Source organism: Tenrec ecaudatus, chromosome Y (genome assembly GCF_050624435.1).
Source record: "Tenrec ecaudatus isolate mTenEca1 chromosome Y, mTenEca1.hap1, whole genome shotgun sequence".
In the NCBI taxonomy this organism is placed as follows: Eukaryota; Metazoa; Chordata; class Mammalia; order Afrosoricida; family Tenrecidae; genus Tenrec; species Tenrec ecaudatus.
The window spans coordinates 4,072,546-4,099,507 of NC_134549.1; the positions used below are offsets into that span (position 1 = coordinate 4,072,546).

The 26,962-nt window shown below is 38.9% G+C and overlaps 1 protein-coding gene across 1 annotated transcript in view; it reads right to left on the minus strand.

The window, feature by feature from the left end:
* Positions 1–2,233: 2,233 nt before the first annotated feature.
* The window catches only part of LOC142435541 (cullin-4B-like), a 154,005-nt gene continuing 129,276 nt past the window's right edge, over positions 2,234–26,962 (minus strand). Inside the window, exons 19-20 of the mRNA XM_075539765.1 lie at positions 5,403–5,555; positions 2,234–2,329 (exon numbers count right to left, since the gene is read on the minus strand). Coding sequence (XP_075395880.1) covers positions 2,234–2,329; positions 5,403–5,555 — 249 coding nt within the window. The remainder of the gene's footprint in view (positions 2,330–5,402; positions 5,556–26,962) is intronic.

Below are 26,962 nucleotides of genomic sequence, written 5' to 3' on the forward strand. Positions count from 1 at the left end.
AGGTTGTTGCCCTGGAGAAGAGGTAAGGGTCACGTAACATCAATCCAGCTTAGGGACGGCAAATATTAAACTGCCATCTTACCTCTAGGACCTGCCCATCCTGTTCGTGTGTGCTTTCCTGTCACATGTATGCCCCTAGTACCTCCTCTTCTTGTCACATATGTGTATGATGTGGTTTGCATGCCCCAAGATTATATAAGTTTGTGGGAGAGTAAATTTTCTCCCCCTCTGGTTCCAGACTCCATGAAGAGGTGAGCCCTTTTCTGTTGTCCTTTATTTCTTTCCTTTCAATTACACAACTGCTCCCTAGAACCTTATCAGTTGTGAAGGTTAGTTCCTCCAGAGGTGCAATTATTGGTGTACACTCCAACTAGATGAAAGTTCTATGCTTTATCATTGCTACACTGCACTGTGATTGGCTCATCTTCTCCCCACACCCTTCAGTAAGGGAGTGTCCAGCTGCCAACAGATGGGCTTTGGGTCTCCACTCACCCCTCATAGACTCTGATGTCAGAGTGTGGCACCCCATCGACTTGATTGGAGGACATGCCTAGAGTTAGAAAATCAGACCTTGATCTATTTACAGGTTTTTCTTTTACTTTCATTTAAATTAATTTATTCATCTATGGGTCACTGGTTTTCCTTTTTGTTGTCATCGCTGTGTTCTCATGCGTCACCTTATCTTGCTATGCCGTGTTTTGGGGGGGGGGCATATTATTATCTCGATAGATGTAGCTAGATAAGATAGGCTGGATGAACAATCTGGAGGAGAAAACAAGGGGACCTATGGTTCTGGGTGGACATGGGAGAGAAGGTGGGGATAAGGAACTGGTGTTGACCAACCCAGGGACTGGGGAGCAACACGTAATACAAAATTAGTGGCAAGGAGGGTAGGGATTCAGTAAGGGGAATGTAACCGAGAGAAATTACGAAGCCCAAATGAAGGCTGAGCATGATAGTGGGACAAGATGAAAGTAAAAGGAAATAGAGGAAAGAACTAGGATACAAAGGGTATTTATAGAGGTCTAAATACAGGCATGTATATATGTAAATATATTTATATAGTGGGGGTGGGAAAATAGACCTAAGTGCATGTATTTATAGGTTTAATATTAAGGCAACATATGGGCATTGGACATCCACTCAAGTACTTGGTCAATGCAAGAACACATTGTTCTATTAAATTGGCATTCCATGATGCACACCTTCCTGACATGATCGCTGAAGACAAATGTGTGCATAAACAAATGTGGTGAAGAAAGCTGATGGTGCCCAGGTATCAAAAGATATAGTGTCTGGGGTCTTAAAGGCTTGAAGAGAAACAAGTGGTCATCTAGCCCAGTAGCAACAAAGCCCACATGGATGAAGCACACCAGCCTCTGTGACCACGAGGAGTCAAAGGGATCGGTTATGAGGCATCATTGAAAATATCTCTTGTCTGGTGTAATTTAAACTTGGAATAAAATACACTTACAAACATTTCTTATATTATTTTAGGATTGCTTAAAGGACAATGTGGTATAGATTAAGATCTAATAGAGTATTCTTGTGTGTGTGTGTGGGGGGGTAGGTTTTATATTATTCTTGTGTAATTCATTATTTAAGAAACCAAGAAAACATACTTAAACTTGAAGATACTAGCATTACCTGCTTGTCTAAACTAAAATCCTACATTTTCTTCATTTGGTTCTAAATTACTTTTCACAAACAATTAAACATGTAACTAGTGTATATTGTTTATTAGATGTCTTAAATATGTTATTCCCTTCAGAAGGACAATTTTAAGCTGACTTTTTAATGACTCCAAGATTTCAGACAGAAAATCAATACACGAACAAACATTGCCTTTAATTCTTAAATTCACAGTTTAAAACATTCAACTATATTAACCCTTTTATTTCTAGTCTTTTGTTGTTATTTGGACTTAATTCTAATAATAATATAATATTGTGCTGCATGTAATCAACATGACTAAATCAGCATGAAGGAAAGTGGAATTAGAGCATAACATTTCCATTATTTTAGAATGTTATGTAATAAACAGTGTAATAAAGGACATTTGAAGACATTTTCAATTATATTCTTAATATAAATGTATATAAAAATTTTCTTACAAGGGGAAAGTTAATTTTTCATATTCTTATATTTTAGCACGTTTTATTTAAAAACCAGAACTTAAAAATTAACAGAACCATGAAATATCCATTAGCAAGTGCAAATCCAGGCCACAGCTCTATGCAATATACTTGTAATGGTTTGGATTCTCTTTATCTCTTTCCATGTAGCCTCTCTCTATTAAGGATTCTATTTGCTTCTTCAGGTCTCTAGGCTACAAGATAAAGTAAATTCTCAGGGTTAAGACATATTAATTGGCAGCATTTACCATTCTCCCCTCATATCCACAAAACAAATGACACATTTACATACTTTCAAAACTAAAATTTGTATTATATTAACTGGTAATAAATACAGCAAAACTATATAAGGAACTGACTCCATTGAGTAGGTGCTGACTCACTGTGACCTAGATATAGGGCAGAGTAGACATGCCCTTGTGAGTTCCTTAGACATGTAACTGTTTATGAGAGTACAAAGCCCAGACTTTTTTGCTTGCAGTGCTTAGTGGTTTTGAACTACTGACCTTCCGGATGGTACCCAACATGTTTAAGTGCTGCACTACTGGGGCTCCTTTATATACGGAGGGTACGTAAAAATATAATTAAAAATAAAGATCCAAGGAAAATGGATGTTTTCAAATATGATGAAAGTATATTTCATCCAAAGGGAAAAGTACCGGAGCTTACATTATAAACACCCAAAAATGTAGAAGGCAAAGGAGGACAGGAGGACCCCAAAGCTGTCCACAGACTATCCAGTTAGATTAAGCCTTTGGCAGATCCTCCCTGTCCATGAGTAAGGCACTCACACAGCCTTACTATCAGACAGAGATTATTGTAAACTTGATGATGGTGGATCGAACCATGGAATAATATGATACTCGGTCGGCTGACCTCCCTCTTGACCCAACCTGAATGTGCTCCAGGCTAAAATATTTTCACTTGTTCCACGAAAATAATTTCTTCTCTGGCTTTTAAAATATTGACAGTGGACTCTTCTTACTTTTTATTTGTCTTTTAATCTTCATATTATTATTATTTGCTTCTCTTGCTGATTTGTTTAGATTTTGTTTGTTGTTTGTTGGGTTTCCCAGTTTGTGATGCACAGAGGAGTGGATGCAGAGAGATAATAACTTGATGTCATGGTTTATCAAGGACATGGAGGTGTGGGGTTGAAGGTGAAGGGATTTAGCAGGCTAACAATGAATACAGGAGGACTGGAGGGAACATCGAACTCATTATGATGATGGATACAAAACTCTTTTAAAAGCAATTTAACCATGGAAGTGCATGATCTGTGAATACTAAATCATGAAAACTATTTTTTTAAACGGTAAAAGTGTAATCGAACTTCATCAAAGGGTTATCATGGGTCAAGGAGAATGAGTTGTTGCTTAGGGCGCATTGAGTTTCTTAATGGTGGTACTACAATTTGGAGAGGGGAAACAATAATGGGTTAGAAAACAAAGTGTGTAATATTTGGCAGTGAATTCCACATGTAGAAATTGTAGAATTGTGGGTTAAAGAGGGTGAATGTATTTTGGAAACGCAGTAAACATCTGTTTTTACATCTAGTACTTATCCCCTCCTCCTAAAACTCTACTTTCCGGACACCCTTTTAGTCTACAACTGAAATAACCCATGCCTCATCTTTCAGGCAAATGGAAGGTTTATAAAATGTAGAATAATCAATTGCAGGTTACCAACGTGAACTTTTCTACAGGGTTCGAACTCAAGATGCAGGAAAAGATAGGAAAGTACGGTGGGAAATGCTAACCAAGTACCATATCTACTCGAGGATAAGCCGACCTTAATATCAGCCGAGGCACCTAATTTTACCACGCAAAAACTGCATAAAAATATGCTGAAAAACCTCAGCTTATATACAAGTGTATACAGTAGATAGGAAGAATGCTGTTAGATTATAGGGATTTCAATCAATGTCACAAGCCAAAATATCCATGAATTGTTTAGTGGAAAGAAACTTGTGCTTTCATTGAAAATCACAATTTAATATAAAAATATCCTTTAAAAATTGCTAGAGTATAGTTGAGGTTCTCAAAAAGTGGGTAATTTGATACCTTAGACCTGGTTATTTCAATAAGTATCACAATCCAATATACAGACTAATTGTCAATAGGGCATGATGGGGAAAACCCGCTCGTGATTCACAAAAACTCAAATTATAATGCATTCAAGGTGGGGTTAGGGAACTGGGATAAGGAATAAGTGTGTTCAGCTATAAACAGATACAAACAACTATTCAAGTTAAAAATAAAATTAGAAAAACTAAATAGTAATGATGATAATCATAATGGCAATGGGCAACGAATGCTGTACCAACAAACCTTTTCATCAAAACACAAATAGGAAAACTTATTTATTTTATATTATTATGTCAAGAATCTCAGTTGGACTATTCTTTTGCCTTTCGCTACTCTTCAGTTCCAAGGGAAAAGTAAAAACTGTGCCTTTCTTGAGGGAAATATGATTACAAAATAATCACACTTACTTAATTCCCTACCCAGTTTAAAGATGGACTTGTACTGCATTGTAAAGCTGATGTAGTTAGGTCAAAAGATTAAAGCTGATGTAGTTAGGTAAAAATGCACTATCTTATCTTTTGATCACTCTTTCGAACCATTTTAAAGATGTCAGTTAAAAAAAAGTGAAAAGGAAGTACACATGGATTAAACCCACAGTAAAGCCCTTTTGACTATGGATCAGGGGTGTACACACCCTTTCTACCATGCAGAATGCACTAGAAAGTAGATTGTTGCAGATTTCGTTAGGTTAACATTTAACACCCTATCATTTGATCTCCCTTATACTCAATTCACATTTGTTCTACTCTTTTTTTCCCTGTCAAATAGACACTTAAATAAACACTATAAATCCATATGAAACCTTATTGTCATCTAGTAGACACCAAATAATAGTGTCCCTACAGAGCAGACAGAGTAGAACTGTTTTATAAAGATTGCTAGGACATCAATCTCTATACAAGCAGACTCCCTCCTTTTATTCTTCCAGGAAGCAACTGGGAGGTTGACGTTTTGGTTAGCAACGAAGTGGTTAACCCACGTAGTACCTGTAATTCCTAAAAATAACAGTACAATCTAGTCTAACTGAAGTAAATTTGTACTTTACCCACACCAATAATCAAACTAACATACATTTTCTAATTGTACATAGTAAGTACAATTTTATCATGAATTTGCTTACCAGCATTTTTTTTCTTTAAACATTACTTCGTTAATATTAAGTTGGGGTAAATATGTTTACCTGTAATGTGAATTTTAGTTGGTTATATAATTCAGACAGAAGTGCATTATGGTTAAGTGTTTTCCTTATCTTCATAATTTGAACAATTGCAGCATCAATGTAGTATTTTCTATTTTGGAAAACCCTTTCTGTTGAAATAGTTTGTTCTTCTACCTAATGAAATACATTACAATGAAATAAGAGGTGGGTAATTTAGAGTTATAACTTTTAAACTTTGGCAAAATTACACAATTTAACTTGAAATATATTTTGGGTTAGATTGTTAGAGGAATACAAGTAACAATAGCACATATCTAAGAAAACATGTCTGCTTAGAGAGGATGTGGTGGCTAGTTACGTGGTCAAAGACTAGTCTACTCTAAATACTATGACATATTTATATCTACAGTAATTTACGTCCAGGAGCACAGGAGGCACAGTAGTTATGCTGGGACTACTAAGGGAAGTTTAGTTCAAACCCTCTAGGGGCTCTATAACAGAAAGATGAAGTTTCTAACTCCTGTGAAGACTTTCAACTTCAGAAAACCACATGGACAGTTCTGCTTTAACTGATGCGATCAAATGAGCCAGAATCAACTCCAGGACAGTGAGATTCTTGCCCCACTCCCTCCGGCCCCATTCGTTTAAATACTGTCACATGGTTGTTGCTGTGATGTACCGTGGCATTTTATGTGCTGTTATTTTGAAAAAATTATTCCACTGGAAACTGAAATATCAGGGAGTCACTATGTTGCGGAGGTTTCAGCAGAGTTCTCACACTACAGCACAAATTCCACTGAAGTAATAGATTATCCGTGAGAATGTCCACGTCTAAGTTTTTAATCACTTAAAACCGTTAAGAACTTCAGTTTAAAATTAACAGATACAGTGTTAGGGTCTCAGATAAGAAGACCCTTAAAATTTCAAGTGGGACAGAGCTACCTTCTAAAAGTAAAGACAACTTTAATGATGGGCATGAAACGAACTTTTGGAACCTTCCATTGCTGATATGTCATCATTGAAAATGAGGAAAAACAACTGCACACAAACATTCAGTATCAGAGCAAGAAGTGTATGGATTATAACTCATAAAGATCAGATAGTTTTAAGATAAAGTATCCTATGCATGAGTAAGCTGATTTGAACCGGCATTGATCATTTAGAGTTGGAAAATTACATAGCATACAATGCTGGGATTGGCAGATTCTGGAGGAATGGTATCATATTCATCTCCCCCCACCCAACCCCACTATCATGATCCCAATTCTACCTTAGAAATCTGGCTAGACCAGAGGATGTACATAGGTACAGAGAGCAGCTGGAAACACAGAGAATTCAAGACAGATGACTCATTCAGGACCACTGGTGAGAGTGGTGATGTCTGGAGGGTAGAGAGAATGTGGGGTAGAAAGAGGGAACTGATTACAAGAATCTACATATAGTCTCCTTCCTGGGGGAGGCACAGCAGAGAAGAAGGCGGGGGGAGACATTGGACAATGTAATATATGACAAAACAATAATAATTCATGAATTATGAAGGGTTCATGCGTTAGGGGGCAGTGGGGAGGGAAGGGGACAAAGAGCAGCAGATATTAAGGGCTCAAGTAGAAGGCAAGTATTTTGAGAATGATAATGGCAACAAATGTACATATGTTCTTGACAAAATGGATGTATGTACGGATTGTGATAAGAATTGTATGAGGCCCCAATAAAATGATTAAATAAAAAATAATATTCAAGCTCTACTTTGAAGTACACTGCTGTTTATATGGCTACAAGGAAGATCAGTTAATACAACTAGTATTCAAATTTAGGCAACAACTATGGTTGTTATAAAGTGTTAGGAGCTTTAATAGTTGAACTTCAGAGAGATATATGGTATTTATATAACAATCTATCCCAAATCCACTTAAACCATGTTGATTCTGACTCAAAGCAATCCTATATAGGAGAATTTGTACAATGTAGGTTTGTATTCATGAGTGTGTGTATGTATATAATAATTCAACTAATAAATATAACAAAATGGTAGGTTATTAAATGATTCCTCTATTCAGAGAAGCAAGCAGTAATCCAAACACTAATGGTTATGCTTCATGAGGGCAGTGAATAATGTGTTTTCAAAATCTACATGTAAGCCTGGATACCCTACAGAGATGAGAAAGGATGCAATAAGCTGAGCTTAAAAGCAAAATGAATTTGTTGTAGAAAACTGCAAAGTTGAAATAACTATTTGCAGGGGCACTTAATTTTTTTTTAAATTACACAATGCAAAATTCTAATGTTAATGATCAAAGTAATAAAATACACTAATAAAATCACCGAAAAATGGAAAATTGAGACTCATCTCACTGAAAAAGGCAAAGACATGAATCACATTTTAGGTATAAATATATATATATAAATATATACATCCAAATACTGATAAAATTGTAAAGAATTTTATTATACTATTCTAAAAAATGAGAGATCCAAAAGGAATCACAGGACTCTAATAGAGGACAGATATGTAGAGCAAGTTACCAATGACAGCAAAATGTACCATTTCCCATATTAAAATTATTCTTCACGATACAGCAAATGGATTGTCAAAGATCAAGTCTCAGTACAGCAAAAGAAAGGCACAGAGTGCATCTGTACGTATAAATATCTACTTAAAAAGGATGATAAATGTAAAAAGAAGCACAAGAAAAGAACTACACCACCTATCAAAATATGAACTAGAAAAAAAATCACAAGCAGCAGATAAAAAAGAAAACAAAACACTGAAAAGAGATATAGGACATAGAATGTAAGGAAATAGGAAAAAAACCAATGAAACTTTTAAGTTTTTTAAAGTTCCATTAAGTGAGTTCTTTCGGGAGGAGGGGCACCGCTCATGTGCTTGGGATTGGGGCCAGCGTCTCAGACCTCTCTACTGGCTCCCTGCTTCATGCCAGTATATTGCATTCATGTCTTGGTGCATAGGATTGAAGTCTGGAGAGTGTGTCAAATGTGCCTGATCTCACCCCACAACACTGGGATGAAACACTTAGGATGTGCAACAGAACAGCAAGGGAAGCAAAGATATGAAGTGCCAAGGGAACACCAAAAATAGACTGTGGAGCCAGGGCGTGGCACCCCATTAGCCTTGACACTCCTGAAGGTCAAGAAACAGACTGTGAACTATTTATAGGCTTGTCTTTTTGGTTGCTGGTTTTTGTTTTGTTTTCTTTTATTCCATTTTTAGGTTCTCTCTTGATTATCTGCTTATTATTGTCTCTGAAAATCTATATAGATGAGATAGGCAGGATAAAAAATCCAGAGGAGAAAACAATGGACTGAAGATTCAGGGGAGTGGGAGACATGGGAGAGGGAGAGGTGCGGAAAAGGAAGTCAGGTTAACAAATCCAGGGACAAGGGAACAACAAGTGATCTAAAATTGATGGCGAGGAAGGTGTGGGATGCTTGGTAGGGCTTGATCAAGGGCAAGGTAACTGAGAGGAATTATCGAAACCTAAATGAAGGCTGAATATGATTGTGGAACAAAAAGAAAGTAAAAGAAAATAGAGGAAAGAAGTAGGAGGCAAAGGGCATTTATAGAGGTCTAAATACTGGAAAGTACATATGTAAATATATTTTTATATAATGATAGGGAATGAGATCTATGTACATATTTTGAAAGATTTAGTAAGAAGGTGTCAGACGGACACTGATTCTCTACACAAGTACGCCCTCAATGCAGGAACACTTGTTCTAATAACCTGGCTTTCTGTGATGTTCCGCTTCCTGACACAATCGCTGAAGACAAAATCAGTGCATAGCAAATGGGGTAAAGAAAGCAGATGGTGCTTGGTTATTAAAAGATGCAGCATCTGGGGTCTTAAAGGCTTGAATGTAAACAAGCAGCCATCTAACTGAGAAGCATTAAAGCCCACATGAAAGAAGCACACCAGTCTGTGTGATCAGGAGGTGTGTCCAGATATCAGGCATTGAAAACCCAGGAACAAAAATCTTATCATTGTGAATGAGAGGGAGTACAGCAAGGAGACCCAAAGCCCATCTGTAGACAACTGGACATCCCCTTACAGAAGGGTCACAATGATGAGCCAGTCAGAGTGCAATATAGTACAAATGAAACATAAAACTTTCACCTAGTTATTTCCTCTAGCTCTATAATGGAGCTCCAGGCTCCATTACCATGACCACAGTTCTACCTTACAAATCCAGCTAGATCAGAGCATGTACATGGGTACAGAGAAAGAGCTGGAAACTCAGGGAATCCAAGACAGAGAAGCCCCTCAGGACCAATATTGATACTATCAATAGTAGGGTAAGGAGAAAGTGGAGGGGAGGAGGGGGAAGGAGTAGCAATCACAATGATCTACATATAACCCCCTCCCAGGGGGATGGAAACAGAAAAGTGGATGAAGGGAGACATGAATCAGTGTGAAAGATGAAAAAATAATAAAAAATTATAAATTATCAAGGGATCGTGAGGAAGAGAGTGTGAGGGAGAGAGGGTAAAAATGAGCAACTGATACCAAGGGCTCAAGTAGAAAGCAAATGTTTTGAGAATGATGATGGCAAAACGTACAAATGCACTTGACACAGTGGATGTGTGTATGGATTATAATAAGATTGTAGAAGCCCCAATAAAATAATTTTTTTTAAGTTCAATGAAATCAACAAACCTTTTTTAACCTAGACTTACAAAGAAAAGTAGGGAACTGGTGGTTATCCAATATAAAAAAATGAATGTAGAACACAGTATTAAATTCTACAGGAATAAAAGTAATCACAGAAAAACAATGAATAAATTTATGAGAAGAAATGAGCTAACTCTGGTTAAATGAGCAAGTTTCTACCGACATACTTTCCCTACATTACTTCTAAAAGAAACAGCAGATCCCAATAAATCTGTAACACGTGAACACAAGCACTAATCCAAACACTGCCCCCAAAAGAAGTCCAAACCCAGTCACCTTCACAGACAAAATCAACCAAATATTTATAGAAATCACCATTTCAGCCCTTAAGCATGTATCAGTAGTTAAGGGATTACATTTTAATTCATTAATATATAACTGAAGAATATCCCTCATTAATCTAAATGCAGAAACAATTTTTAAAATCCTGTCAAAATGAAATGCACAATACATAAACATATATGGAATTTCCATCTGAAATTAACAAGGAAATATACCATGCTAATTTAGCAAATATAAACAAAAATTGTCATTATCGCAATGCACTGAAGACTTCTGTCAAGTCCAACACCCTTTCTTGATAAAAACGCTCAGTGTGATAACAACAGAAAGGAAATTTCTCAACCTTAGTGGGTCTGAAACATGCATTTAACTTCAAACTACATTGAAAATGTCCAACACAAGTTTTTCGCTTAAGACAAAGGAAGAGGCATAGATATCATCTCATGACTACTACACAATTTTGTATGGCAAGCTGGGTAAATTATGCAAGAAACGAAAAGTTACTCAAATAAGAACGTCATTAAGTTATCCTTTACGAGGTGCACAGGTGTTTTATTCTTATTAGATCCCATTTGTCGATTTCCAGATCACCTGTGTGTGTCCCCTTCCCTGTTGCAGTGAGCCTATGTGCTCCCTGGGCCAGTGCTCTGAGATTAGTCCCGATTCCCTCCTTAATGGTCCTGATGGTTTGGGGTTTGACTTCTAGATCTGTGATCCACCTTGAGTGTATTCTTGTGCATGGGGTGAGGTAGACGTCTTGTTTCAACTTTCTACATGTGGATATCCATTGTTTCCAGCACCACTTATTAAAGAGGGCATCTGCTTCCCACTTGACGTTTTTGGGACCCTTGTCGAAGATCAGTTGTCTATATGCTGATGATTTTACTCCTGGGCTTTCTATTCTTTTCCACTGGTCTGAGTTTCTATCATTGTGCCAGTACCATGCTGTTTTGACCACTGTAGCTGTGTAGTAGGCATTAAAATCAGGTAGGGCGAGTCCTCCAATTGTGTCCTTCTTCTTGAGGAGTTCTCTGCTAATTCTGGGTTTCTTCCCTCTCCATATGAAGTTGGTGGTCAGTTTTTCCAATTCTTTGAAGAAGGTTGATGGTAATTGGATTGGTATAGCATTGAACTTGTAGAGTGCTTTAGGAAGAACTGTCATCTTTACTATGTTCAGCCTACCTAACCATGAGCAGGGGAGCTTCATCCATTTGTGAAGGTCACTTTTGGTTTCCTGTAATAGGGTTTTATAATTATGCTTATATAGGACTTTAGTATTTTTTGTTAAGTATATTCCTAGGTATTTCAGTTTGTTCTTGGCTACTGTGAAGGGTACTTCCCTCTTAATCGCCTCTTCCATGGCCCTGTCCGATGTGTATAGAAACCCTACTGACTTCTGTTTATTGATCTTGTATCCTGCTACCCTTCCGTATTCCTCTATTGCTGTAAGTATTCCAACTGTGGAGTTTTGGGGGTCTTCAATGTATAAGATCATGTCATCTGCAAATAACGATAGTTTCACCTCCTCCTCTCCCAACTGGATCCCTTTGATGTCCTTCCGCTGTCTTATGTTGTTAGCCAGGACCTCCAAAACGATATTGAATAGAAGAGGGGACAGGGGGCATCCTTGTCTTGTAAGAGGGTGACAAGGCAACCCACAGACTGGGAGAAGATTTTTAGTAATGACACGTCAGACAAAGGGCTCATTACTAAAATCTACAACACAATCATGACCTGCAAAAAGAGGAAAACAGTTAACCCCCTAAGGAAGTGGGCAAAAGAAATGAGAAGAACTTTCACTAGAGAGGAGATCAATATGGCCAATAAATATATGAGAAAGTGCTCGAAGTCCCTTGCCATAAGAGAAATGCAAATCAAAACAACCATGAGATACCACCTAACACCCCTGAGGCTAGCCCAGATCAGTAAATCAGAGAGCCACAAGTGTTGGAGGGGCTGTGGTGAAATAGGAACCCTCCTCCACTGCTGGTGGTCGTGCAGATTTGTACAGACACTGTGGAAAGCAATCTGGCGATACCTAAAGAAAATGGAAATTGATCTACCTTACGACCCAGCCATCCCTCTACTGGGCATATACCCGGTTGAAGCAGCAAATAAAACACGACCAGTCATATGCGCTCCAATGTTTATTGCGGCACAATTCACAATAGCAAAGACTTGGAAACAGCCTAAGTTTCCATCGATAGACGAGTGGATTAGCAAACTTTGGCACATACACACAATGGAGTATTATGCAGCACTAAAAAGCACCGATGAGCACATGAAACACGTTATTTCATGGGAAGAGCTGGAAGGAATTATGCTAAGCGAGGTAAGTCAGTCCCAAAGGGACAGGTACAACATGAGTCCTCTGAGGTAAGTACAATCAGCATGACAGAAATGGGGCATTAATCCACCCAAGGGGAGGGTATGGCTTATATCTCCACAGGGAAAGTGGGACCAGACTTCAACCCAGTGTCGCAAGGTGTGAATGCAATATCCCGGTGTGGAGGACGGAACCGGTGGAGAGGTCTGGGAGGCAGGCCCCAGCACCATAAATTAAGTGGATTCCTGCCCCTCCCCCGAAAAGAACTTGTTCCAAAGGACGACATTGACCCTGCAGCTATGGGAGATGGACATATTTGATCAGAGCACACGGGAGCAGATGAAGGGGCAGGAGGAGAGAGTGGAGCACAGCCTGGCCCACCAGGCCGTGATGATGATGTTCCTGAGTAGAGCAGCCAGTCCACAGAGAGAACAACATGGCTGGCCCTACTATGAGACATGATGCCCCTCAGTGACTAAGGGCGATACAGGGGACAGCACCGGAGACACAGTGTGGGAATTGCACCTGACCTGATCCCACCACACCGAGGCAATGCACTGGGGGAATGCAGCGGAACAGCAAGGGAATGGAGTGGCAAGGTCCCCAGGGAATGCTGAAAGTGGACTTTGGGGCCAGGGCGTGGTGCCCCAACAGACTGGACTGGAAAACGCTCCTAAGGGCCAGCAAAGATCCCTGAACTAACTACAAGCTTCTCTCTTGTGAACTGTTTTGTTCTGTTCTTTTTCAGTGGTTTGTTTTGGTTGTTTTGTTGTCTGGTTGTATACTGTTGCTTTGTGTTCCTCTGTCTAGTTTTCGTGCATGTTAGTGACTCCACAGGTCTGTCTGAATAGGACAGGCTGGATGAACTATCTGGATGAAAAACAACGGGACCGACAGTTCCGGGGGGACTTAGGGTGGGGGGTATGGGGGGGGTAAGGAAGTGGTGTTAACAAACCCAGGGACAAGGGAAAAACATGGGACCCCAAAGGGTAGAGAAGGGGGAGTGACAGGCCTGGTGGGAAATGATCAAGGGTAAGGTTGCTTAGAGAAGAGGTATACTCTAGCCCAGGTGGCAATGAAGCATGGTAGTAGGGCAGGAGGAAGGTCAAGGGAGATGGAGGAAAGAGCTAGGAGTCAAAGGGCATTCATGGAGGTCTAGACAAAGACATGTACATGCAAATATATATAGGAGGTTGGGGAAATAGATCTTTGTGTCTATATTTATAGGTCAAGTATTAAGGTGGCGGAAGGACCTTGGGCCTCTACTCAAACACTCCCTCTATGCATGAATACCTTCTTTTATTAAATTGGAACTCTATGATGCTCACTCTCCCGACACAACAGCTGGAGCCAAAATGGGTGAACAAGTAAATGTGGTGAAGAAAGCTGATGGTGCCCGGCTATCAAAAGAGATAGTGACTGGGGTCTTAAAGGCTTGAAGATAAACAAGCGGCCATCTAGCTCAGAAGCAACAAAGTCCACATGGAAGAACACACCAGCCTGTGGGATCGAGTGGTCCCAAAGGGATCAGTTACCAGGCATCAAAGAACAAAAAAATCATATCATTGACTGCACACCTCCATGATAGGATCGCTGAAGACAAATGGGTGCACAAGCAAATGTGGTGAAGAAAGCTGATGGTGCCCGGCTATCAAAAGAGATAGTGTTTGGGGTCTTAAAGGCTTGAAGGTGAACAAGCGGCCATCTCGCTCAGGAACAAATAAGCCCACATGGAAGAAGCACACCGGCCAGTGCGATCACGAGGTGCCCAAGGGACCAGATATAAGGCATCATGCAAAAAAAAAAAGATATAAGTGTGTGTATGTATGTGTATATATGTGTATATGTATATATGTATGTGTATATATATATTATATTAAATGAAGGGGGAAGTGCAGAGTGGAGACCCAAGGCCCAAGTGTCGGCCAATGGAGATCCCCTCATAGAGGGGCTTAGGAAAGGAGATGGGTTAATTAGGGTGTGAGGTAGTATCGATGAAGAACACAGCTTTCCCCCAGATCCTGGATGCTTCCTCCCCCCAAATACCATGATCCGAATTCTACCTTGCAGGGCTGGATAGGACAGAGGCTGTGCACTGGTACATATGAGGGTTGGAGATACAGGGAATCCAGGGTGGATGATACCTCCAGGACCAAGGGTGTGAGGGACGATGCTGGGAGAGTGGAGGGTGAGTGGGTTGGAAAGGGGGAACTGATTACAAGGAGCCACATGTGACCTCTTCCCTGGGAGAGGGACAGCAGAGAAGGGGGGAAGGGAGACCCCGAATAGGGCAAGATATGACAAAATAACGAGGTATAAATTATCAAGGGCATATGAGGGAGGGGGGAAAAGGGAGGGAGGGGGGGAAAAAAAAAGAGGACCTGATGCAAGGGGCTTAAGTGAAGAGCAAATGCCTTGAGAATGATTGGGACAGGGAATGTATGGGTGTGCTTTATACAATTGATGTATGTATATGTATGGATTGTGGTAAGAGTGGTTGGAGTCCCTAATAAAATGTAAATGAAGAAAAGAGGAGAAAAAAATGATTAGGGCAAAGACTGTACAGATGTGCTTTATACAATTGATGTATGTATATGTATGAACTGTGAAAAGAATTGTATCAGCCCCAATAATTTGTTAAAAAATAAAAAATAATTAAAAAAAAAGAAAAAAAAGAAAATATAAACAAATAAATATTTTAATTGATGATTAAAAAAAAAAAGTTATCCTTTACTTCTTTTGCAAATGACATGATCCTATAACACGTTGCTGTTGTTAGAGCCCATCAGTCAGTACTAACTCACAATGACTGAAAGACTGTCTTGTTCTTTATCATTGATCTTATTACATAGTAAAGTCTAAAGAATCTTTAGTATACTAAATCTAATAAATGAATTCAGTAATGCGTGGTACAAAGAAAACACGCAAAAACCTGTTGGAATTTTAAACACCAACAAAGAATAATCTGGAAAAGGGCATTATTCCATTTCTAAAAGTATCTGAAATAATTAAACACAAACAAATCAATTTAATCAGGGATGTGAGGCTTGTACAATAAAAATTATAAAATGATACTTTGAAATTTTTAAGAAGATTTGTAAAAAAAGACATTCCATTTCCATGTTCATGGATGAGCTGAATAGATAGTGTCAAGAAGTTAATACGAACTATGAATTATTAGAGTCAATGTAATACCCATCATCAGCTTTCTCTGTAAATATGAAAGGACAAAATGCAAATTTTCAGAATTAAAAGAACCTCTCTAACTTAGGGGGTGTGTTTTCCTTCCAGATCACTTACTTTGCATTCCTGAATCTAAACTACTACTCAAGATTCCCACCACTTGCTCCTCCCCAACTGTTTGATTTAGCGTCCCTATTATGCATCACCATCTTCATTTACCCAACTCATTATTCATGAATGTCTAGCCAATTGGTTTGTCCTACCTCCCTTGACCTCCCTACTTTGGGCAACTCCAAAGTCTGTTCCCTTTGTTATAAAAGACTTTATAAGGCTTCGCCCCTTATTATTGTGGTCTTGTATCCTATTTGTGTGTTTTACTAATTTCACTCAGCCTAATATTCGCCATATCCAGTTGTGTTGAGATTTCTGTCACTTTTTCTTAGTGTTGCACAGTATTCCACTTTACCAGCCTTACACTTACGGGCGTTGAGGTTGAGGTTGTTTCCACCTTCTTACTATTGTGTACAGGGTTCCAGAAACATGTTTATGCACAAGTCTGTTAGTGTTATGACTCTCACTTCTTTAGGCTACATACTCACAGAGGGTTTGCTAGATCTATGGAAAGCTTAATTGTTTGCAGTAGTGTCATATCACTTTCCATGGCTGCAAGTCCCACCAGCAATGTATGAGGTTTCAATCTTTCCACCATCCCTCCAGCACTTGCTATTTTCTGTTTTGGTTTCGTATCTCCTTATTACTTTGAATTGTATTACTAGGACAGTTATTGATTGTGAGCATTTCTCCAAATTTGTTGGCCATTTCAATTTTGTCTTTGGTGAAGTCTTTTGCTCACATTTCAGTTCACCTTTTTCTTACTGAGTTATTTCAGTATTCCACAGATTTTACAAATTGGTCTTTTTCCACTGTGGCATTGTCAAATATTTTACCCCCATGTATGGGTTCCCCTCAAAGAAACCTTTTGATGTACATTAAGGGATATATTTTTGTAGGTCCAGGGGAAATATGGGGCTACATGTTTCTGTAAATAATTATTGAGGAAATATTAAATACCTTACTGGATCCCCCAAAATGGATACCATTGGGAGCAGTTCCACTCTGTCCTCTGGGTTTGTTTAGTTGAAATTAACTCAATGTCAATGACTTTGGTTTAGTTTATGAATATTCTCAAAGACAGAGTGAAAAGAAGGATTAGAGCAAAACATCTGTGGTTTGAAATGATCAAGAGACAGACTGCTGGCAAGCCTACTCAAGGAAAGGAAGGAGCAAACATCGATGGCCAGGAAGAGGGATGAAACAGAGGAAATCACAACAGTCCCCACTGAGATTAAAAGGGTAAGCACAAAGTACTATAAAAGTCTGTATTCTAATGACTTAAACAGCGGGAAAGACATGGACAGATATTTGGGAAGACAATCCCTCCCTAGATTATCCCATATAGATGTCTCTAACTTCAACAGACTCATAGCAAAAGAAGCAACAGATATGGTAATCAAGAAACTAACAACAAAAAAGGCTCCCAGACTAGACAGGTTGACAGGAGAATTATATGAAGCATTCAGGGAAGAACTAGCACCAATGCTCCACAAAGTATTCCAGAGTATAGGAAAGGATGCCAAACTCCCAAACCCATTCTACGAAGCCAGTATAACTTTGATACCCAAACAGGGCAAGGATCCCACATGAATATAGAACCATAGACCAATCTCTCTAAGGAACACAAATGCAAAACTCCTTACCACATTTTGGCTAATAGAATACAAAAGAATATAAAACATGTTATCCACCATGATCAGTTATGATTCATCCCAGGGATGAAGGGATGTTTTAACATACAAAAATCCATCAATATTATACACCACACTAATAAGAAAAAGTACAAGAATCACATAATAATACCCATAAAAATAAATTCAGAAAAAACATTTGACAACATCCAAAACTCATTCCTAATTAAGACACTAAAGGAGCTAGGAATGGAAGGACAGTTCCTCAAGTTAATACAAGTTATCTATAAAAAGTCAACAGGCAACATCAGAGTCAATGCAGAAAAGACAAGAACATCCCATTTAAAATGGAGACCAAACGAGGATGCTCTCTTGTCCTCACTTCTATTGAACATCATACTAAGGTTCCTACCTAACAAAATAAGACGTTAAAAGTATCCAACTAGGAGAGGAGGTGGTGAAACTATTGCTCTTTAAAAACCAAATGATTCCATATATTAAATATCCTCAAAGCTCCACAACACGAGTACTGACATTGATAGAGGAATATGGTAGAGGGGCCGGATACAAGATCAACTGGCTTCCTATACACACCAGACAAGGCCACGGAACAGGAGATCAAGAAGGCAGTACCCTTCACAATAGCCAAGAACAAACTGAAATATCTAAAGATATATTTAATAACACAACCACAAAAAAGACATACAAGGAAAATTACAGACTCTACTATAGGAAATCAGAAGCACACTCCACAAATGGGAGAACAACCTATGCTCATGTAATATAAGTCTCAATATAGTAAAGATTTCAATCTTACCAAAGGCACTATAGGTTTAATGCTATCCTGAATTAAATATCAACAACCTTCTTTAAAGAATTGGAAAAACTGGACACCAATTTCATACGGAGAGGGAAGAAGCCCAGAATTACCAGGGAACTCAAGAAGAAGGACAAATTCAGAAGGCTTGCTTTACCTGACTTTAACACCTACTGCACAGCCACAGTGGTCAAAATATCATGGTAGTTGTTTAATGACAGATACTTTTATCAATGGAAAAGAACAGAAAACCCAGAAATAAAACCATTAGCATTTAGACATCTGATATTTGAGTAGGGCCCAAAAAGCATCAAGTGAAAAGCATATTCCCTCTTTAATAAGTGGTACTGGAAACAATGAATACCCACCTGTAGATAAATGAAACAAGTTCTTTACCTCACCCCATGCACAAGAACAAACTGAAGGTGGATCACAGACCTAGAAATACAACCTCACACTATCAGAACCATCAATGGAGGAATCGGGACAAACCTAAGAACCTTGGCTCAGAGAATACATAAACTAATTCAATAAGGAAGGGTACACACACAAGTGAACCTGCCATTGACAAGTAGGATGTACTAAGGATAAAGCACCTCTGGGGGTCAAAAGACTTCATCAAGATGGTAACAAGACCCACAGACTAGGAGAACATTTTTAGCAATGACACAAAACCTGCACCAAGAGGAAAACAGTTAACTCCCTGAAGAAGTGGACAAAAGACCTGAACAGAGTTTTACTAGGGAGACCCCAATGGCCACTAAACAGGAAAAAGTGTGCCTGATCATTAACCATCAGAGAAATGCAAATTAAAACTATGCGATGTCGTGTAACACCCTTGAGGTTAACCCAAATCAGGAAATTAGAGAGCACCAGATGTTGGAGGGGATGTGGCAAGATAGGAACTCTCCTCTACTGCTGCTGGTCGTGTAGATACATACAACCTCTGTGGAAAGAGATCTGGCGATATTTAAAGCAAATAAAATGGTACTACCTTATGACCCAGCTATCCCTCTAATAGACTTATAGCCAAAAGAGTAAGACATAAACCACAACCAGTCTCTGCACTCCAATGTTTATTGCAGTGCAATTCACAATCGCAAAGGATTGGAAACAACCTAATTTTCCATCGATAGACAAATGGATTAGAAAACTCTGGTACACTTTGTTTGGTGCTGTCAAGGCCATCTGCAATTGTATGCGCATATTATTATCTCTGCATGTCTATCTAGATAAGATAGGCTGGGTAAAGGGTGTGGAGAAGACAACAAAGGGACCAATGATCTCCCGGGGCCATGGGAGAGTGGAAGGTGGGAGAAAGAGGAGGTGTTGGCCAACCCAGGGACAAGGGAACAATGAGAGGTTCAAAACCAGTGGCAGGGAGGGGATTGGAGGACTGGTGGGGAGTGGCCAAGGGCAATGTAACTGAGAAGAATTACTGAAACCAGAACTAAGGCTGATCATGGTAGTGGGACAGGAGGAAAGCATAAGGAAATAGAGGAAAGAAGTAGGAGCAAAGGGCATACACAGAGGCCTAAAAACAGATGTGTACATATGTAAATATATTTATGATTATGGGGGGAAAAGATGTATGTGCATATACTTACAGGTTGAGTAGTAGGGTAGCAGGTGGACACTGGGCCTCCATGCACGCATTCTCTCTATACAAGAACACTTTGCTCAGTTCAACAATCATTCCATGATACCCACATTCACAACATGATTGCTGAAGACATAAGCATATGTAGTAAAAAAAGATAATGGTGCCCAGAATCTGGGGTATTAAAAGGCTTGAAGGTAAACAATCAACCATCTAGCTCAGAAGCAACAAAGCCCACAGTGAAGAAGCACACACACCTGTGTGACCACGAGATGTTGAAGGGATCAGGTTGCAGAACAATACTATACTTACAGGTTGGGGAGAGGAGCCGGCATATCAGGCCCACCTGGAAATTAACCAAGAAGGAAAGAGAAAGAACTATGGGGCCAGTAACAGCTCAAGGCAGGTCATCCCCTTACTAGACCATATAGTGACAGAGGACAATACTAGGAACAAACAGTGGTCAGTTTAGTCCAGTTTGAATCCGCAGTCTGAACAATGAAGGTAACACAATAGGTAACCAATGGGAGCAAAGCCAAGTCCCCAAAGTCCCTAAAGACCTCCAAAATAGAATTCAGCCCAGGAGGGGCAGCTCCCAGACCCTCCCAGGGCCCGTGGGGAGATAGACATGAAGGACAGTAGATAGGCTTAGAATTATGTACATTTTTTGTATTTTTCTTTTTTCCCCCAATCTTTTGTTTTCTTTTTGTTTGGTCTATGATATTGCTGGTTAGCCTACTTATACAAAACAGGCATGGGAAGCAAGCTCCAGGAGAAATCAATGGGACTAATGGTCCCAGACAGGCTTGTGAAAGAAAGTTGGGGGCTAGGGGAGGGGGTGGGTGTGGAACAGAGCAATGAGCAAACAATGCCATAGACTGTAGAACAACTAGGGAATTAAAATCAACAACAAGGCGGGCGTAGAGATCCTCAGAGTGTTGGAACAATAAAAATCTAACTGAGAGGAAGTACTAAGTTAAGGTGGGGCAGAGAAAGGTAAATGAAACAGAGGAACAATCTAGGAAACAAAGCTATGAATAGAAATATAAGCAGAGGTGTATATATGTAAATATATTAATACATAAAAATAGAGGTATTAATGTATGATGGACTTTGGGCCTCTGTTCTTACCCTCTTCTCAATACAAAAACACCTTGTTTTAACAAACTGGCATTCTGTGATACTAAACCTCCCAGCACAATCATGGAAGACAAAACGGGTGCATAAGCAAATGTGGTGAAGAAAGTTGATGGTGTCCAGCTATTAAAAGATAAATGGTGACCAACCTGTCAGGGTACAGTGTAGCAACGATGAAGCATACATTTTCCTCTAGTCCTTGAATGCTTCCTCCCCCCCACCCCCACCCCCCCACTATCATGATCCCAATTCTACCATACATAACCGACTGGACCAGGTGATGTACACTGGCAGAGAAGGGATCTGGAAGTACGGGGAATCCAGGAGAGATGAGCCCCTCAGGAACAGTGGTGAGAGTGGAGATATTGGGAAAAGGGAGGGAGGGTGAGGGAGAAAGGGGAAATAGATGAAAAGGTCTACATGTAACCTCGTCCCTGGCGGAGGGACAGTGTAGAGCTGGGTGAGGAAGATGTTGGATGGTATAAGATAAAATAATAATTATTTATAAATTATCAAGGGTTCGGGGGGTTGGAGTGGGGAGAGAGGGAAAAATGAGGAGCTGAAACCAAGGGTTCAAATAGAAAGCAGGTGTTTTGAAAATGATGATGACAACATATGTATGAATGTGCTGGACAAAAATTATGTATGTACGGATTGTAAAAAGAGTTGTATGATCCCCTAATGAAATGATTTTTAAAATTTTTTTAAAAAGATAAATGTCTGGGCCTAATGGCTTGAAGTTAAACAAGCAGCTATCTAGCTGAGAAGCAGCAAGGTCACATGGAACAAGCAAACCAGCCAGTGCACTCATGAGGTGTTGCTGGGATCAAGTAACAGGCATCAGGAGACCTAAAACAAACACACATTGTTGAGAACGAAGGGGGTAGGGTGGAGTAGAGACTCAAAGCCCATCTGTAGACAATGGACATCCCCCCACAGAAGGGTCACAGGGAAGGGATGAGTCAACCAGGGCACAGTAAAGCACCATCGAAACACAAACTATTCCTCTGGGTCCTTAAGGCTTCCTCATCCCCCACTATGATGACCCAAGTGCTGCCTCTCACCAGAGCACATACATAGACACAGAAAAGAAGCTAAGAGCTCAGGACACATAGAAACAGCACAGGAATGGGGATAGTGATACCAGAAGGGGAAGGGAAAGGCGAAGAAGGAGGGGCAGAGGAGGAACTGATCTCCCTCCCTCTCCAGGGAAATGAACAACATAAACCATGGGGAAGGGAGACAGCAATCAGGACCAGATATGAAAATAACAATAATTTATCAAGGGGTCACAATGAAGGAGTTGAGGAGCTGATACCAAGGGCTTAATAGAATGTAAATGTCTACGAAATGATGGCAACATATGTACAAATATGCTGGATACAATTCATGTCTGGTATGTTATAACAGTTTTATGAATGTATGCATTGGGTATGACACCCCAATAAAATGATTTAAGAAAAGACTGTAAGAGCCCCCAATAAAGAGTTGTTAAAATAAAAAAAGACTTGTAAGAGCCCTCAATAAAAATGATCCTTTAGTACAAAATTTTAAAAATAAAAATAAAAATCAGGAAAAAAAGTATAAAGTGGCCGGCTTACAAACTTTCATGGATGGAAGATCTCATAGTATTCGTGTTTACAAAACTGCTAATGTAAATCACAGAAAAGTTATCTTTCGTTTACTTACAGAACATATAACTTAAATAGTGCTGGTGCGTATTTGAAGTCCAGGTAGTGTAGTGGTTATGTGTTGAGCTACTAACAAGGTTAGAATTTTGAAATCACAGCAGCTCCATGGGAGGAAGATGAGATATTCTACTCCTATAGAATTACCCAAAGGATCATTTATACTTTGCCCTATAGGCACATCAGTAGCCAGAATTGATTCAATGGCAGCCAATTTGTTTGTTTTGGGGCTGGTGCATTTTTGTTTGTAGGTATTTTAGTTTTACCCTGTAAAGTAAGAGTATTATTTTAGCATCATATTTAAGAGTTGTGTAGCTTAAAGAGTTGTGTGTAGGTGTCAAGTTGACAAGGGGTGGTCCGTGGCAGTTAAGACTTTATGTCAACTTGCACTTGTGTAAACTGTCAGTCAGGACAGTAGTCCAATTTGTTTATCAGGTCACATCCATTTCTATGAGGTTTGCTCGTTTTTATAACAGACCTTTCCCTCTTTACCTTCCTATTTCCTGGAACTCTGTGGCTGCCTCCAGACTAACTAACTGTGGGTCTGTAACCCTGAAAATTATGGTGCCTAGCCATGCCTCCACTGACCATGGATCCACAGGGCTGTGCACCACAGGGCTGTGATATATCCCTGCTTCCCACTGTATCTTTTGGCATCACTGGCCTGCAGAGTCATGAGTCTGAGGAGGGCAACAACTAGCAATTGACCTATGGAGTCAAGTTGGACTGGACTGGGAACCTTTCTTGTTATAAAGTTTTTCATAAACAAATATGAATGTCGCTGTTTTTTTATCTAGACAACCTATTTGAATGCATTATCTTTCTGGGATTAATTTTAGCTCCAATTTAAACCAAAATCCACTGGTATCAGCAATGATATTCCTAGTTCAGGAACCTCGTCTGAACCCATCCTGAATTTCTGGCAGCTTCTTTTGAATGTACTACTGCAAGCACTGATGATTTTTAGAAAAATATTACTTACATGAATATTAATGACAGTATTCTATAATTTGAGTATTCTGTTGGATCTCCTTTCTTTGGAATGGGCACAAAAATGATTACATCCTGGTAAGCTGGCCAGGAAGCTATCTTTCAAATTTCATGGCATACACTAGCATGTACTTCCAGTGCTTCATTAGTTTGTTGAAACGTCTCAATGTTAGTCCATCAATTCCTGGAGCTTGTTTTTTTGGTTAGTGCCTTTAGGGCAGTTTGGACTTTTTCCCTTAGCTGCACTGATTGCTATTTATAAACCTCTCGGAATGGAAATTCTATGGTTAGATATTCTTGGTATGGTGACTTGCATTTTTCTATCTTCTTTTGATGTTTCCTGCATATTTCAGTATTTTGCCAATAGGATCTTACTATATTACAATGAAGCTGAGTTTTATTTTAAGTTATTTCAGTTTAAGAAATGCTGAGTGTTCTTCCATTTTGATTATTTTCTGATACTCAGAGTTCGCACATTTCATTTTGCTTTTTCTTCTGTAACTTCCCATAAACTACAAACTACTCTTCATTACACATTTGTCACATCTGCTATTCCATTTTGGAAATATTTTTTCAATTCAGTTTGGATGGCTGAAAGAACCTCCCCTTGTTTTTCCCTTCCCATCTGCTATGTCATTCAACTGCTGTCCTTTCGGGCCCCACTTCATGAATTATACCCCCACCCCACCCCCAACTTCATTTTCTGGACTATAACATGTACAACGAAAAACAATGAGATCTACAGCCCATCTCATCAAACCGTGATGGTATTCCATTAAATGTGCCATTAATACAAGGTTCTTTCTTCTCTTCCACCTCCTCCATTTACCCACTTCCTCATCTTCAAGCCCTTTCTCTCTCCCCCTCTCCCTGAGTCCTGGCCTTGTAGGCTGTAGTCTTTCTTTCTATTGTGAAAACCACCTTTATTTTCTTTCTTCCTTTATAATGATGATAAAATATTTATCTTTATGGATAACTAACTTTTCTAAGCATTAAGTCCTTTTATTTTGCCAACTTCATCAGTTGTTTGACAGTTGTAATTATTTAAGAATGCATAATATAATACTCTATTGTATGTATTAGAATTTGAAGAGGGATTCACGCTTTGTGATCAATTGACCCTCTCCTTGTACTTTCTCCTTAATGTATGGTTTTATTGCTAAAATTTGCATTAGAAGTAATGCTTTAGTCATGTCCAAGAGGTTCAGGTGTGTGGCATTTTCCTTTTCCTTTATTTCAAGGAATCTTTACATTGTTCTCTTTATCTCTTCAATGATTCAATGGTCTTTCCAATAACTGCTGTTTAATTTCCCTGTAATTCCGTTAGAAAACATGGCTTACAGTATGTCAATGTTTAATATACTTTTATAATCATGCTGTACTATGGAGTATATTTTTAATTATCTTTTGCTTCACTCATGTATCATGTCTTGATGTCATTGCACAGCTAGCTCATCAGGTCTTCTCTCATTAGTATTCTTTTCTTGGGATATTCATGGAATACAAATGGGATATATTTAAGGCCATATTTTTGATCTTTTGCACTTGTCTTTTCTTCATCTTCAATCTGAATATACATAAGAGCAATTGGTGGCCTTTCCACAGTTGGCCCCTACCGTCATTTTAGGAGGTGGTAATGAGCTTCTCCAAAATCTCTTCCCACAGATGTAGTCAATTTTCTTTCTATGTATTCCCACTGGGAAAGTAAATATGTATAATCACCATATGTTGTTATTTTTAAAAAACTCCTTTTGATGCATAAGTCATTTGTCTTGAAAAATTGTGTCATGGGATCTCCAGCTTTATTTTTTTTAACCAAGTCCATATTTTGCACTGTTCCTTCCTATATATTTCCAACTTTTGTTTTCTACATGCCAATGGTTAACAATGCACCTTGATCAGTTTCAGACTGAAGTTATTAAAGCCTTCATTTTCTACAGCACAAGTTTTAATGGCTGGTGAATAAATCCAATTAAGTTCATTTACCGGATTTCTAAATATGTACATAGATTATATCCTATTACACATAGTATTGTACTTCAATGCAGATCTTGAAATGTCCTTTTTGATGATGAATGTCACATAATTTCTCCTGAATTTGTCATTCCTGAAGTAGTAAACCATGATTACTTGACTCAAGTGAACTAATATCCATCCATTTCAGATAGAACCTCTGATGGTGTAGTCATTATGTGTTGATTTGTGAGGTGCAAGGTCAATAATTAAAAAACACCGACATTCCTTGGAATGAAGATGGAACTTTCTACTCTTGTAAAGGGTTACCATCTTGGAAATACACGGGGAGGGGGCAGTTCTAATATGTTCTACACTGTCATTAATACATAAGGATACTGATCTCTATGTGGTCTACTTCATTTTGTATGAATTCAATTTTCCTAAGTTCATACTTCGCATGCTCCAACCCCTAATTATTAATAGATGTTTACAGATGTTTATTATTTTGAGTTGTGTTCTATCACCAAATGAAAGTCATAAAAGTTTAATTCTACACACATGGTCAACTCTTCCTTGAGAAAGGAGTACTTTGGGCATTATATCTGATAATGTTCTGTTATTTATGAGTTTCACTGATATTCATAAGGCTTTCACTAGCTAATCCCTTAGAAGTGGACAGTTTATTCCTTCTTTGTAGGGCTGATTTGGAAGCTCTTCTGAAACATCTTCACTTTGGATAATGTTGCTAGTGTTTTAAAAACAAGTGACATAACTTCCAGAATCACAGCAATGCACAAGCCACCACAGAATGAGAACCTTACAGACAAGTAGCAATGTAAAAATATAGTCCAATAGAAACATCAGTCTCAACAACGATTTTTTAAAGAAACATCAGTCTCTACAACCATTAAACTCAAAGAACTATATAGTGCATGGGATAAAACTACCAAATCTTCTAAAAAGATCACATTACAAGATCCTGAGTAGAGTGGGAGAAGAATGTGAACTAAAACTCCAAAATAACATGATGAGACTAATCCTTAGATACAAATAGCGGGACTCAAGATCAGTACTCTTGGTCACTTTTCAAGTTTGGAACAAAATTCACCTCCTCACTATAGTAATTAATCAAATTAGATTAAAAGAGGAGTATTTATCCAAAGACAAGG